Genomic DNA, 16,204 nt, shown 5'->3' with positions numbered 1-16,204 from the left:
AATCATGTCTAGAAGAGGATTTCCGAGAAACAAAGAGAATGAAGAGCTTTCTAGTGGATGGAATTCGCTGGAGAGCAAATTTGGTGTTTGAGTGTTTTCTTCTTGTTTTTAGTGGCATTCTGTTTTGTGGTATAGCAGTAAGCCTTGGTGTTTCTGTTGATTTGTGTTGGTTTTGGTTTGTATTGCTTTATGGTCATTGAATTCTTTTTGTCTGTATTAATTACTGCCAAAGCATTGCTATGTTTCAATAATAATAAATATGTAATGCAAGCAATATATCTACTAAAACTTGTTCCATTTCAACAACCAAAAAAATCAGATTTACAATAGTTGTGAAGAATCCTATACATTGTCTTCTGTCTAAGAGAGGAAACCTCAAATTGAATATAACATGCCATCGCTGAACGAGACAAACATAGATCTTTGGTACAACTGTTGATTGCATCCTCCGGTTTGGTAGAACTGATTGCATCCTCTTACAAATTGGAAGCCGTTGCTTTTTGGTGCAGCCAAACTCCCAACGTCAATTTCTAGACTGTATAAAATCAACCGAAAATTTATCCAAGCCCTACCGAAGAAATAAAGGTCCTTTAATTTTATCATGGTCTGCAAGGTTAGCAGACTATCAGAACCTGCCTGATGAGTTTTCCCAGCTACACGGAGAACCCCAACAGTGTGCGCTACCTTCTCCAAACCCCCATACAGCCCGTCACACCACTTGATCATGTGTTTGATATCAAACACCTTGTACCCAAAGAAGTATACCACCAAACGCATAAACCCCATGAGATCAGACGGCAGTTCTCGCCGAGTCAAGATTTTGATCAAGTAACCAAAATCATAAGCTCCGTGGAATGTGACCCAAGCGATTTTCGAATTCCGCAACAAGCCAGAGTTGAAGAGTAGCCTCCCAAACTTGTTACAATCAATACCCATTTCTCTGCTTTTATTCAAATCAATTCCCTGCCGCTCCAGTAATTGGATGGACTCCGAATGGTGAAGATCTTTTTCCTTGTCGAAGCCTTTGAAGTTGAACTCCCACACATAGCAAGAGTCCCCGTTGGGATCTGAGAGAGCGAGACCCAACTGGATGATCTTAGTAGCATCCACGTTGCGCTTCATCTGCAGGTAATTCTCAGCAGGAGACAGAAGGGAGTGGCGGCGGCTGGCAGCAGGGAAGACAAAGCCGGGGAACTCAGTGTCGAAGGCGGCGAAACGATGATGGGGGAGAGCCTGGAGAGCTCTTGTGATTTCGGAGAATTCCTGCTCGAGGTTGTCTTGCCAGACTTCACGAACCACCATCGAACTCGGACGCGGAGGAGGAGCCATTGAAATTCAATTTCCACGCCTAGTTTCTATCTTTTATAGACAAAGAAATGCACACCGCCTTAGGATTTCTAGAGGCGGTGGGATTTGTTTTTGTTGTTTTTTTAAAAAAGGCGGTGGGATTTGCCTAGGGACAATATATATATAGTTTTGCCCAACCATTTGAACTAACTGTTTGAACATTCGAAAAAGCACATGAACAAAAAGAAAAAAAAATTCCATAAACCTTCAATTATTATTTTTTTTTTTTAAAAAAAAAAAAATTAACAAGAATTAGTCAAATAGTTAGTTGATAGTCTTGTTGGGTGAATGTTTAATAATTATAGAGCTATAGTACCTAGAATTTCTAAAAAAAAAAAAAAGAATAAAGAATAAAGTGTTAATGAGTGATGACAATTGTAAAAAAACCTAAAAAAAAAAAAAAAAAACGAGAGAATGGATAATATTTTGAGAAATGATAGAGACACAACTTTGGCCCTACTTTTCTCTTATGTTGTATTTAAAATAAATAAATAAAAAAAATAAAAATTCTGAAGCAATAATATCCATCCTATGTGGTTTTTTTTTTATTTGGTAATTTTTTTTAATGGTCTTTTTATTCATAATAATGACCATTTTTTTGGAAGAAAAATACAATTTTTTTTTTTTAAAAAAATACCAAATAAAAAAAGGACCACATATATAGGATGTGATTGCTTCAGAAATTTTTTTAAAATTTTATTTTGTTTTTTTTTTTAAAAAAAAGAAAAAGAAAATGACCACATATATAAGAGAAAAGTTTGGCCAAAGTTGTGTCAAAAAGTTATGTTTTATCATTCCTCTAATATTTTTCACACTTTTATTCTATTATGTTGATGTGACAGGATCTAATTACTAATTAGCGAATGTAGAAGGTTCTAAATGTCTAATAGCTAAATAGATTTTTTTTTTTTTTTTTTTTTTTAAACAAAGGCTTTTACACATTTTAATGAGGGGTGTCAACTCAGTCCCGATTTTCGGTTATTGGCCAAAACTGGGATCCGGGACTGGATGAAGAATAAAATAAAAATAAAGGATCGATGTCTCACCAAATGGATAAATCTGGCATCTCACTAGGAACGTAAAGTCTCACTACATAAAAGAGCAATCACAACTTTCAAGGAACAAAATAATTGTTTATTTCTCAATTATTGCCTCCCAAATAAAATTGAACTAAAACACAACCCTAATAAGACTGACTTTTGGGCCAAGCTCATTATTAAATACGGACTCTAAAAACATAAATTAAATATTAAAAACCATTACAAAATAATACTAACTCTAAACTAATATTCTTTCTTCATTTTGCATCATAGGGTCACCCTTCACCAAAGCATAAAGAATAATAAAAAAAAAATGAATGAAAAGAAAATATAGAGTTATAATATAGAGATTGTCACTAAGTGATCATATAGAGTTCTAATTAAACATAAATACATGCAGTAAAGAAAATTCAGCATCCGCCAAATTTGTATGGGTAGCACGTTACATGCTTAATAGCATGAATATTATCATAATAATAATAGCATGAATATTGTCATAATAATAGGGAAAAAAATAATGTAATTGCATGTTGAGTGTTCTGAAAAACTTTTAAGAAAATAAAATATCGGATGAAATTAAATGAAGCAAATAAAGCAATGATCTTATTTGATTGGTTGTTTTTGATTTGGGCATTCGAGGTGTCTTTTATAGACATCAAATCCCACCGCCTTTGGATTTCTAATGGCTAGCCACCGACTAAAAGAAAGACATAGCAGCTCACTTGGGTCACTAATTAAACAAAAATATCGTGCTTCATTTTTTAACAATTATTTTTCTTGCTTAAAATTTAAAATGTAACTTCACTATGTTATTGGGTTGAACTTCAGTTTTATATGATGATCCCCTACATTTTAATGTACTAATTCTGTTGTTGATGATCCCCTACATTTGAACTTCAGTTTTAATGTACTTTGTATAAACAAAAAAAAAAATTAACTTTGAAATGGAACCTACTAGTTGAGTAGAGGCATATTTTTTGTAAAAATACTTGGTTAATGGTTAGGCTTGTGTTTGCATGTGTTTGATTCCAGCAACCTTACTATTTTAACTATCAACTTTTACTATTCCATTAAATTTTTTTTTTTCAAAAATTTCTTTATTCTTTTTTAACTTTTTTTCAAAGACTAGGAAACAAAAGAGAAAAGTTATATGATTTTTTTATTCATTTGGTGAGTGAATAGTACTCACCAATAACCAAACCAAAATCACTATCTTGGTGAGGCTGTTGGAGAGTGTTTTTTGTGATTTGGCTCACCAAAATAGTCAAAAAATTAGTTGGTGAGTTTGCTAAAAATGCTCTAATAACACACTTAAAGGTTAAATTTAAAAGATTAGTAGCATTAGTTTATGCCTTGAGAATCAAGTTAAGAAAGGTGCAGCAGCATTTTTACTGAATCTTGGCTTTAAGTTTAATAACTAGCTTATAACCCCCACAATGCCCTAAATTATTCATTAATTTTTAATTTCAAAACTATTTTTAAAACACGTATCCATGCAATGCGCTGAATTATTTATTATAATTTAATTTCAAAACTTTTTTTAAAACATCTATCCATCGTATTTTTCATTATAGGTTAAAAAATTTGTGTAAAAAAATCTATCACGCTTATTCCAATAAAAAAAAAAAGTTACAATCTTTTTCCACATATGTAGGTGTAGTTTAGAATGAAGATAAGTATCAAAAAAAAAAAAAAAAAAGAGCAAGAAGAGAACCTTGATTTTGATCATTATAGCATAAAATAGAAAATTAGCAATAATTTTTTTAATTGTTGGCGTGATACCTATTATATTTTAATACAAATAAATCATATATAATTATGAAACATTCGACAAGCACATTGAACGAAAAGAAAAAAAATTCCATAAACCTTCAATTATTGATTTTTTTTAACAAGAATTTGTCAAACAGATAGTTGATAGTCTTGTTGGGTGAATGTTTAATAATTATAAAATTATAGTATCTAGCATTTCTAAAAAAAAATAAAAAGAATAAAAGAATAAAGTGTTAATGAGTAGCGAAAATTGTAAGATAGCAAAAAAAAATGATGAATTAGTGATCAGTTTTGACATCTTTTTTGAATATGAATAGAGAAGGGAGGATAGGCTCATTATATTAAAAATAAATATATATGGGAATTTCTCTTATATAATTGAAGTAATTGGGCGCGAGAGAATTCCAATTCTAAAGGCAGAACCCAGGTACGTTTAACCATTAAACATTAAGCAAAAAAATAGTACCCAAACTGCTCAAATGGGTTCAAGAAGAGTGTATCCTTCATGGCTGTCGGCAAATAGCATATGTACTCGCTGTCATGCTTATGGTTCGATAGGTCACAATGTATGCTTCACATGAGTTATTGCTGGCAAAGTTTGGTCTGAAGAAGTATTGATTTCACATATATCATAGACAGTAAAATTTTTGTAGCTCCTCGGTTTTTTGTATATTCTTTTTTTCTCTTTCGGGCCAAATATAAGAACTGTTCACTTGGACGGTTAGCATTAACAGCTATAATAGTGTTGAGGGTTCAGGTTATAAGTTCCAAAAAGATAAATTAAACCTGTACAATGCACATACATCCAATACGCAAAGGCATAACAACCTGGTGTTAAACCACATGAAATATCTACTAAACAATTACTTTCAAGCTAACTAAAGGCAAGCTTCAAGCCAGGCACAGCTTTGACCTTTGGGAAAAGGAAAGCTGGGCATCTGCTCATTTACAAGCATGAATGCCTGGCCCACCAAATTGTAACTCTTTCCTGTAGGATTGCCTATCTCTTAAAAGTGTTCCGAATCTACTGATTACCTAAGTCAAAGAAGTAGTCAAAAAGGGAAGAAAATTTATCCAAGCCCTACCATAGAAATAAAGGTCCTTTAATTTTATCACGGTCTGCAAGGTTAGCAGACTATCAGAATCCACCTGATGATATCATCATGCACTACCTTCTCCAAACCCCCATACATCCCCTCACACGACTTGATCATGTGTTTGATGTCAAACACCTTGTACCCGAACAAGTATACCAATCGCCCAGTCAAGATTTTGATTACGTAGCCAAAATCATATGCATTGTGGAATGTGTCCCAAGCGATTTTTGAATTCCACAAGAGGCCAGAGTCGAAGATTAGCCTCGCAAACTCCTTAGATTCGATACCCTTTTCCCTGTTCTTATTGAAGTCAATCCCCTTCCGCTCGAGTAACTGGATGAACTCCGAATTGTGAAGATCGCTTTCCTTGTCGAAGCTTTTGAAATTGAACTCCCAAACATAGCAAGAGTCCCTGTTGGGATCCGAGAGAGGGAGACCCAACTCTCTCGGATCGTGGATGCCACTAAGATCATCTAGTTGGGTCTCACTCTTTCGGATCCCAATGGGACTCTTGCTATGTCTGGGAATTCAATTTCAAAGGCTTCGACAAGGAAAGTGATCTTCACAATTCGTAGTCCATCCGGTTACTCGAGCGGCAGGGGATTGATTTCAATAAGAACCGAGAAAAGGGTATCGATTGTAACGAGTTTGGGAGGCTATTCTTCGACTCTAGCCTCTTGAGAAATTCAAAAATCATTTGGGTAACTTTCCACGGCGCATATGATTTTGGCTACTTAATCAAAATCTTGATTGGTGGTAAACCTTTAAAATGGTCACCCTTCACCAAAGCATAATAATAATAATAAAAGGAATGAAAATGTCATGATTTGTCACCAAGTTCAGCAACCGCCATATTTGCATGAGTAGCATGTTACATGCTTAATAGCATGAATATTATCATAATAATAGCATGAATATTGTCATAATAATAGGCCAAAAGAGAATGTTATTGTATGTTGAGTGTTCATATGAACTTTTAAGAAAATAAAATATTGGAGGAAATTAAATATCTTATTTGATTTGTTGTACTTGATTGGGGCGCTCGAGGTGTCTTTTATAGACATCAAATGCCACCCTTGTGTAATATTAGCAAGAATATTGCAATTTGCACGCCTTGAACCAAAGCAGATTACGTTGATTTGTATCATTCCCCAGAGTTTCTTTGATAGACAAACTACTACCCTTAGGATTTCTATCTATATATATATATATATGAGAAAATTGGTGAAAATTGGTGACCAGAGGCTCATTGCTTTGCCAAGATGGAACAAGCTCCAGCTATAGTTTAAATATGAGAAAATGAAAAGAAGATGAGAGGTATTCCAACTTCCATTAAATTGCTGCCACCTCACCTATTGCACCGTCCTAAAATAAGATCAAAACACCAGATTATTCAACTCATCGAATAAAAAAAAAAATCACCAGATTGCCACAGAGAAATAGGCCAGAGAGAAGGAGGTTTGTAATATGTTATGATCGAGATTGTCATCTCTTTGGCATTGTTTATACTTAGGCTTTGATCTTTTTATCTTTTGTAAGATGATTATCTAGTGGTTTGTAATATGTTATGACGGTCTATTAGTCGATACTTTTGGTGACATTTATATTATGAGGTATTATGTTTACTTTGGTGTATGAATGTGTGGTTGTTTTTGTAACGCCCAAGAAGTTAATTAACAGGTAACTAACTCCATGGTTCATCTCCCAGCCCTATTTCTCATGGGACAAGACTTTGGGAACACAACCTCTCCTAAGAGAGAGACCTCAATGGAAGACTTCAAAACTATAGGAATAAAAAGTAGTAACAAAGCATCCACGCATTTATAAACCATAATAAACATAATACCTCATAATATAAAGATAGTCGCCAAATATATCGGTCATCAGGCCATCATTAGAATAAAAGATTACATCCCATAACATAATGGTCTCAAAAAAAGATCAACATATCAAATCCTAAGCTTAAGTAAGGCTAAAGAGATAATAATCTCGATTAGGGGTGGGCAGATTAATTGGTTATCGATTATCGGCCGTGTACAGGTTTTGACTGAACTGATATTAACCGTAACCGATATACCAATATCCTTATCGGTTAAATTTTTTATACCGGCATACTTATTGGTTCGGTTCGGTCTGGTTAGAAATTTCATATCGATTAACCATTTAACCGATATAAACCGTTAAGTAGGAATGCCAAAACGACATAGTTTTGGGATTATATATATACCTATGTAACTTTATCTTAATTTGAGATTAGGTAGGTTTGATTTTTTTTTTTTTTAGTGATGGCATTGGATAGGATTTCTTTACCTTTGGTGAAAGCATTTTTCATTAACTAGTTTTATTTGTCTAATTAGCATTCATTATGTTAATTAGTTTATTTGCTTTGGAAAAATGTATTTTATAATATAAAAAAAGTTGTGGTGGATCAATATAAAAAAACTTCAATTTTTAGTCCCAAAAAACAAATATTTGGGTCCCAACAAAAAGTATTTGAGCTCTCAAAAGTAAAAAAATAAAAAATAAAAATTCATTTTTGGCCCAACAAAATAAATGAATATAAAGCCCACGGTTAAATCAGTTAATCGGTTTAACCAAACCGTTTAACCGTGTACCGTTATAACCGATAATTTCGGTTAAAATTTTTATTGGTTCGGTATCGGTTAATAAACCGTTTAACCAAAGATTATCGATTAGTAACCGATAAGAGCCAAAACTGGACCATTTTGACCGAAACCCAGGCCTAATCTCGATTATATCTGCTTGGGTGGTTCCTCCATCATCCCACATGGACTTCAATCACTCAGAGTCCATATCCTGAAAAATGACTCGAATCAAGTCATGCGCAATCACCCATGTCAGATTCGTAGGTATCCTCGTCTAAGCTACCTAAGCCACGCAATTATATGTAATGGAGAGGGAAAAACATGAAACAAATGGGTAAGTCTAAAGACTTAGTGAATGTTAATGCACATAATACTCATGCCAGGCTTAGTGATGAACTCTATTTGATAAGGTTTCTCATTGTGGAGCTTACAAGGGAAATCTGATGCTGGATGTTACATACAGACTCTTTAATTTGATAAATATGTGAATAGAAGAACATGAAAAATTCAACAGTGCATGTAGACAAATAGACAATGAGGGATGTGAAGATAAAATTTAACATGGCCATGAGGTTAATGAGTTCTGGCTCAAATTGAACATCCTCTCCTAATAAAAATGGGTCGGAGAGTGAGGTCAAGGATTCAGGATCCTCCTGGTGTATGAGTCATCAATAAAAGAATAATCACAACTATGTGCTTGCAAACTTACTGAGAGAAGAACACATTCATATTCTTGTATCCACCATTGATCACATCTGATATTTTTCCTTTTATTTGCATTTTACAGAGAAGGTGGATCCCCAATGGATGAAGCAGGGTGCTCAAACGTTGATAAATTGAATCGTGAGGCTAATGGAGATCTTAAAAGAAAACAGTCTGAAGTAGTGTCTGAAACACAATACCCAAATAAATCACCAAAAGATATTCAAAGTAATCAACAATCAGCGCCAAATAAGAGTAAAGGCTCCTTCAAGAAACCCAAGGGTCAAAAGCTGGAGTGGAGTGTTCTTAGACCGTCAAAGAGTCAACACAAAATGGCGTGAGCATATTAAATGTTCACATACACAGTTGTGCCAATTTCTTTTTTTTTTTTTTATTTGCTTCAGTCCTAAAATTTGAATTTGTAATCTCCTGTCTTATGTTTTTATACTAGTTTTATTAACCAGTCATTAATTTTAGAAGGTTGAATTTAGTTGGTTTGCTTTTTGGAATTTTGTGGGTAATCTTTATGGAATTATGTAAAACTTCCACCTATGCTACAGTCAAATTCAGAAACATGAATTTTACTAGTTTTTGCTTCGAGTAATGCTATACATCATTTTATCTACTTAGTTTTGTGTTATCCTAATTTTGTGGTTCATAACTTCAATTTGTTTTGGAGTATATTTGATGGGTTTTTTTTTTTTTTTGTACAGCACTTGAGTCAAATCCATCCATCCAACTCTGGTGCATGGCTTTTCAAGATGGTTTGGAGGCAATTTTTATTTGCTTTGGATTTTAAAATACGAATGAATATAGGTGGTGATATTGAATCGTGTATATAGCAGCCGGTATATTGAAACATGTGCTGCAGCTAAAACTTGTGGTGGTTTCAAAACCTTAGGGTCTTGTTTGAGATTGCGGGCATGTTTGAGATTGTGTTTGAGTGGCTTAAAAATGTCTTTAATACTCAAAAAGTTCGTTTGAAAAAAAAGGTATTCGTTTGGTAAAAAAAATTAAAAGCGCTTTTAAGGGTTCAAAAAGCCTAAAAATAACAACAACAAAAAATACTTTTGGCAAAAGCTTAAAAATGAAGCTTTTGCCCAAAAGTTCTTTTTGACTTAAAAGTTCTATTTTTCAAATTCAATCCCAAACATGCTCGCAACGTTTGAGGACTTAAAAGTATTTTTGACACTTCAAAAGTCCGTTTGAAAAAATATATATATTCGTTTGGTAAAAAAATTGAAAGCGCTTTTAATAGTCCAAAAAGTCTAAAAATAGCCAAAAAAACATTTTTTACTAAAACTTCAAAATGAAGCTTTTACCCAAAAACTCTTGTTAACTTAAAAACTCGTAAAATAAAAATAAGATAAAAATGTGATTATTTCTCTTTTATATCACGTGTATTTATTGGGTGGTATATGCGCAACTTTTTTTTTTTTTTTTTTACGTGCCCGCACAAGAGAGGGAGGGGGAATTCGAACTAGTAACTTCCGTTTCATGAAGCGTAGAGTTTCCACCCGATTGAGTTATCCTTCAAGGACGCGCAACTTTCTATCACTCTGAAAAAAGCAACCCTAAGCCCAAGCTATGTTCATATAAAACCTGGGCCTATAATTGGGCCTTCTAAGAATCCTTCAAGCTCTCTCTCTCTCTCTCTCTTCTAAAAGGGTTCTCGTTAAACCCTTCTCTTCGGTCTTACCCGCCTTAACGCCAACAGGTGCTCCTTCTCCATCTCTCTCTCTCTCTCTCCCTAGCTGTGCTTCGTTTTGATTGAATTTCAGGTGGATTGGTTGTGACGGTTCCCTTGGGTATTATTTTTTTGTGAATTTCATTTCCGGTATTTCAATTTCACGGGTTGTTTGGCTTAAATTGTAGCTTATTAGATGCGATTCGAGCTTAGTTCAGTATTTGAAGTTCGCTATCCCGGACGTTGATGAACCAGTATCATGTTTTTCTTGATTTAATTGTAAAATATGTTTTATTCGCGGTGTGACTTATGCGTGGGATTTGAATTTGTTGGGTTGAGCTTCAATGAGCTTGCATATGCTTGTTTACTTAGTTGGATCTGATACTGTCTTTGCAGTGTAATATTTGTTGGGTATTATTAATTTTTTTTTTTTTTCTAAGAAGATTGAGATGGGTTTTATGGAACTGTAGTAATTTTTGGGGCATGGGTTGGGTTCTAGGTTTCCTTTGGCTTTGGATAGAAGAAAATATTTTGGGTTTTAGGTTTACCTCAGGTTGCAGTGTTTGGGATGGTTGCTTTTGGATGCTGCAATATGAAATTCTTGTAGCATTTTCCCTAAACACTATAAATTGAAAAAATAAGCTCTTTTGTTAAGGGTTACTATTTTCTGCGATTCCATTATAGGGTTTCAAGTAATTTTCTCTTGAAAAATTTTGTTGAAATGTTGGGAAAAGATTACTTTTAGCCGCACGTTTTATTATGAACATTTGTAAGTCCTTTTTTTTTTTTTTTTTTTTTTTTTTTTTTTTTTTCGTTATACCCGTAGATAAGTTATTTAGATGCTTTCTTGTATGATTTTGTTTTAGTAAAGAAAACAGATAATTAATTTTCTTAGCATAGGTTTTTTTTTAATGACATTTAATTTACTTCACTACTGTGTCACAGGGTAAAAGATGGTGCAGTATAATTTTAAGAAGATTACTGTGGTGCCAAATGGGAAGGACTTTGTTGACATTATTCTCTCTCGCACCCAACGAAAAACACCAACTGTTGTCCACAAGGGGTATGCTATTTCCCGCCTCCGTCAGTTTTACATGCGCAAAGTGAAGTATACCCAGCAGAACTTTCATGAGAAGCTCTCTACAATCATTGATGAGTTTCCTCGATTGGACGATATCCACCCTTTTTATGGGGACCTTCTTCATGTTCTCTACAATAAAGATCACTACAAGCTTGCCCTTGGCCAAATCAATACTGCAAGGAACCTTATTAGTAAAATAGCAAAAGACTATGTGAAATTGTTGAAGTATGGTGATTCACTGTACCGATGCAAGTGTCTGAAGGTTGCTGCTCTTGGCCGCATGTGTACTGTGATAAAGAGGATTGCTCCTAGTTTGGCTTACTTGGAACAGATCAGACAACACATGGCGAGGCTACCTTCAATTGACCCGAATACTCGGACAATCTTGATTTGTGGCTACCCCAATGTCGGCAAGAGTTCATTTATTAACAAGATCACTAGGGCTGACGTAGATGTCCAGCCCTATGCTTTCACCACGAAGTCACTCTTTGTTGGTCATACAGATTATAAATACCTGAGGTACCAAGTCATTGATACACCGGGAATTTTGGACCGACCATTCGAAGATCGCAACATTATTGAGATGTGCAGTATAACAGCTCTAGCGCATTTGCGAGCTGCTGTGTTGTTCTTCTTAGACATCTCAGGGTCTTGTGGATATAGCATTACTCAACAGGCTGCTCTTTTTCACAGTATTAAGTCTCTATTTTTGAACAAACCGTTGATTATAGTTTGCAACAAGACTGATTTGCAACCACTAGAAGGGATATCAGAGGAAGACAAGAAGTTGGTCATGGAGATGAAAGCTGAAGCTATGAAGACTGTGATTGGCCAAGGAGGTGAGTCTATGGATGACCTGGGGGTGCTGTTGACCATGAGCACTTTGACTGAGGAGGGGGTAATTGCTGTGAAAAATGCAGCTTGTGAGAGGTTATTGGATCAGAGGGTGGAATTAAAGATGAAATCAAAAAAGATAAATGATTGCTTAAATCGTTTTCATGTTGCAATTCCAAAGCCACGGGACCAGAAGGAAAGGCCACCTTGTATACCTCAGGCAGTTTTGGAAGCTAAAGCCAAGGAAGCAGCAGAGAAGGAAAAGAGGAAAACTGAAAGGGATCTGGAGGATGAGAATGGTGGTGCAGGTGTATACTCTGCTAGTTTGAAGAAGAATTATATCTTGGCCAATGATGAATGGAAAGAAGATATAATGCCTGAAATTATGGATGGGCACAATGTATATGACTTCATTGATCCTGATATTTTACATAGGCTTGAAGAGTTGGAACAAGAAGATGGGCTACGGCAGGCAGAGGAGGATGATGATGATTTTGAGATCGATGGCAAGGAATTGACTCCAGAAGAGCAAAAAGCATTGGCTGAGATCCGGAAAAAGAAAAGCTTACTCATACAGCAGCACAGGGTCAAGAAAAGCACTGCAGAGAGCCGACCTATTGTACCAAGAAAGTTTGACAAGGACAGGCGGTTCACAACAGAGAGAATGGGAAGGCAGCTATCCTCTTTGGGGCTGGATCCAACTTTGGCCATTAACCGAGCCCGCAGTCAGTCGAGGGGCCGGAAGAGGGTGAGATCACCTGACAGGGGAGCTGATGATGTTGTGGATATGGACGTGGACACACCTAACAAGAAGCTGCGAATTAGATCTAGATCCCGATCAAGGTCAAAATCACGGCCTCCAGGTGAAGTCGTCCCTGGAGAGGGCTTCAAGGACTCTACTCAAAAGATTAAGGCGGTAAAACTTGCCAAGAAATCGGCCAAGAAGAGGAACAAGGATGCTCGCCGTGGTGAGGCAGATAGAGTAATTCCTACTTTGAAGCCAAAGCATTTATTCTCTGGGAAGCGCTCTACTGGCAAAACAGACAGACGCTGAAATACATGAGGTACATCAAATGCATTGCCTTTTTATTTTACTTAAGCTTGTCTATTTATTTTACCACACTTGAAGTTATCCTCAATGCATATAAAAGTTGCATTCTATATTGATCTCTTAGATGCTTTTCCTTTTTCAGTACTCTGTATATTGACTATTCATGGTTTTGTGCATGCTGCCATCTATAGGCATTAGGTGCATTTATGTTTATTCCCCCCTGCAAATTTTTGTATCAGATGCATCTGTTTTAAGTTTTGGATGTACATGAGTTACTTCTATCATTTCTTCTTTTGGATATGAGGAAATATGAGGAAGACACCAATGCTGCAAGCAGCATGAAGGATTTCCTTGGTTCTTGGGAGAGTAACCTCTACACTCCTTTTGAATGCATATTAACCTCAAGGGGTTGGCTCAAGTGATAAAGGTCTTGTACTTGGTGACATTTTCATCAGGTCTAAGGTTCGAATCCCCTTGGATGCAAACATTACCTTGAGACCGGCCTGGCAATGAAGCCGGATTATTACCTGATCAGTGCGGAGGGGGTGCTTTGCATAGTTCTGAGGGTTACCCGATAGGGGTAGGTACATGAAGTTGTCCTGCCTCGAAGGGGTTCATTGTCATGAGATTATCTATTGGGCATGGTGCTCATCTCTCTTGCTAGCGTAATACACATTTATACATTTTACTCAAACCCATTATATAAAGTTGTTAAAACATAAATTGATGAAATTGATCTTCGATTTGAGTCTTAGATCCACGTTAATATTAGGGATTTCTGGGTAAAGTATGCATGTGGAAGTTTGGCTGATGCTTGATTATTATATTTATGTATTTGGGAATCAACTGCAGTCTTCATAAATCTTGTTATTTTTTGTAATATTTATACCTTGTGGGTATTGTTGTAAGTTCATTATGTTGATTTACCTTGCACTTTGTTAATGCCACTATCCATAATCACTAGCTGGGATCTAGAACTTTTATTTTCTTCACTTGCACATCAGTTTATACCACCCCTTCATTAGACAGAATTCTTGCATTGGCATGCCATAAAACCATGCGCAATAGATCTCATTTTGCTCACATGCTTGTGTGAGCTATTTTTTAACCTTAAGAAATGCATTCAAAAGAGTGTGTAGAGGTTATGTTGATTGAATACTTCTCCCATGCTAGGCCTTGAAATCCACATCATGATATTGGTTATATTAGGATGAGAATGTAAGAATTGTCAAAATTATTGTCCAAAGTTTTTCCTATATGTTATGTTTATGTTTATATACATGAAATAATTCTTCTAGTAATCAAATATGCTTTTTTCTCACAGGGATGGTTGTTTTCGCTTTGAAGTGACGGTATTCTGAACCTTTGAGTTGCTTTTGAGAAAGAACTTCGGTCTTTTAGTTTTCTTTGGTTCAGTACACAATTTTGAGTTGAGATATGTTTTTAAGTTGTAATTTCGTATATGGGGTTGAACGTGATTTGTGCCAGAATTTTGGTTTGTTGTCACTCCTATTAGTGTAATATTTTAGCTCAAATATGAATTTGTTTTTTTACTGTTGTTTAACGTACTCTTCGACTCCAAAATCAATTATCATTATCATTATTATTATTATTATCATCATTATTATTATTGGGAAAAGGAGCAACAAGAGCTGGTGACTCTGTTTATACCTTTTTCCTCGAGGCATATTTGAGAAAGGTAATATTCGATTTGAGGGTTCTGAGTATGGTTTTGTTCAACTGTAAGGGTAGCGTAGTGGGATTTAATTATTTAAATTTAAAACCTTGCTAATGGTGGTTTAAGTTTGGACGCGTAATTTTTTATATGATTTGTAAATCGACATAAACTTGATACGAAATTAATGGATTAAGGTTAAAGGGTTTGACAATTGACTCATTTAACTAAATGGGTCAAATTATAGTTATCTTTATAGTGTTATATCATGTTTTGATATGATTCGAATTTGACATGCAATATGAGGGTGGACAATTTTTGACACATACGAGTCCAACATAAACTCAACATGAAATTTTGCAAATTAAGATTGAGGTTGTCTGATCTGTTTAATTAAACGGGTCAAGTTATGGTTGATTTATATAGTCCTATAATTATGTATATTCCATATTCATATTCAAATTCAAATCGATGTCTATTACATAGGCTCTAGCCCATAAGTTGTAGCATGATTCTTTATTATAATTTAATTTTAAAAATAAAAGTATTATTATCGTATTTTTCATTATAGGTTAAAAAAACGCAATTTTATTGTACATTTAATGCAATTAAATAAATCCCCTCATCTCAGGTCCGTTCAATGATTAATTATTTCTTTGGTGTTTTGAAAGAGGAAAACTTAAACTCCGTTAATCAAAACATGAATATAAAATTAGTAAGAATCTTTGATATTATTGGTCTCATATATTTCAATACAAATAAAACTCATAACTATAAATATTGGGAAAAAAAAAATACAGAGTAGAAAAAAAAAAAAAAAATCCCTTACTCCAAACATTAGTAAAGTTGTACTTATAGTTATAAATTACATTTAGCGTCTGTTTGGGTTTGCGTTTAAAGGGCTTAAAAGTGTGTTTAACACTCAAAAGGTCCGTTTGAAAAAAAAAAAAAAAAAAAAAAAAAAAAAAAAAAAAAATACCCATTTAGTACAAAAAAAAATTGAAAACACTTTTATCGGTCCAAAAAGCCACCAAAAAAAAAAAAAAAAAAAAGGTCAAAATGCATTTTTGGCAAAAGCTTAAAAATGAAGCTTTTGCCAAAAAAAAAAAAAAAGTTTTTTTTTACTTAAAAGATTTATTTCTCAAACACAATCCCAAACATGCCCTTAAAAATTTGTATAGTTATTTTTCGATTGTTTTAAAAAATATCCTATACATGGTTTTTTCTCTATCTTGATTTTATGTATATTAAGATTTTTTTTACGGTTTTTTGTTTTTGTTTTCTTAAATCCTTTATATTGTTTTGTTTTCT

At 34.5% G+C, this 16,204-nt stretch overlaps 1 protein-coding gene and 2 pseudogenes across 3 annotated transcripts; 1 reads left to right on the top strand and 2 right to left on the bottom strand.

The window, feature by feature from the left end:
- Window positions 1-375: 375 nt before the first annotated feature.
- Window positions 376-1,329, bottom strand: LOC132168117 (putative CCR4-associated factor 1 homolog 9 pseudogene; annotated as a pseudogene).
- Window positions 1,330-5,287: 3,958 nt separating this feature from the next.
- On the bottom strand, window positions 5,288-7,141 carry LOC132179973 (putative CCR4-associated factor 1 homolog 11 pseudogene; annotated as a pseudogene).
- Window positions 7,142-10,197: 3,056 nt separating this feature from the next.
- On the top strand, window positions 10,198-14,830 carry LOC132163014 (nucleolar GTP-binding protein 1). Of its 3 annotated transcripts, none has more exons than XM_059573214.2 (3): window positions 10,198-10,282; window positions 11,198-13,231; window positions 14,543-14,830. In XM_059573214.2, exon 2 carries the CDS (start codon window positions 11,206-11,208, stop codon window positions 13,219-13,221), a length of 2,016 nt encoding a protein of 671 aa, XP_059429197.2. In that variant the 5' UTR covers window positions 10,198-10,282; window positions 11,198-11,205; the 3' UTR covers window positions 13,222-13,231; window positions 14,543-14,830. The 3 variants fall into 3 exon arrangements, with proteins under 3 accessions (XP_059429197.2, XP_059429207.2, XP_059429201.2); XM_059573224.2 differs by having other exon boundaries at window positions 10,267-10,346; XM_059573218.2 differs by lacking the exon at window positions 10,198-10,282 and adding an exon at window positions 10,290-10,373.
- Window positions 14,831-16,204: the final 1,374 nt, after the last annotated feature.

Source organism: Corylus avellana, chromosome 2, assembly GCF_965113065.1.
Source record: "Corylus avellana chromosome 2, dhCorAvel1.hap1.2, whole genome shotgun sequence".
In the NCBI taxonomy this organism is placed as follows: Eukaryota; Viridiplantae; Streptophyta; class Magnoliopsida; order Fagales; family Betulaceae; genus Corylus; species Corylus avellana.
Note: the sequence above shows the minus strand (reverse complement) of the source record. Positions and strands in the feature narration are given on the sequence as shown.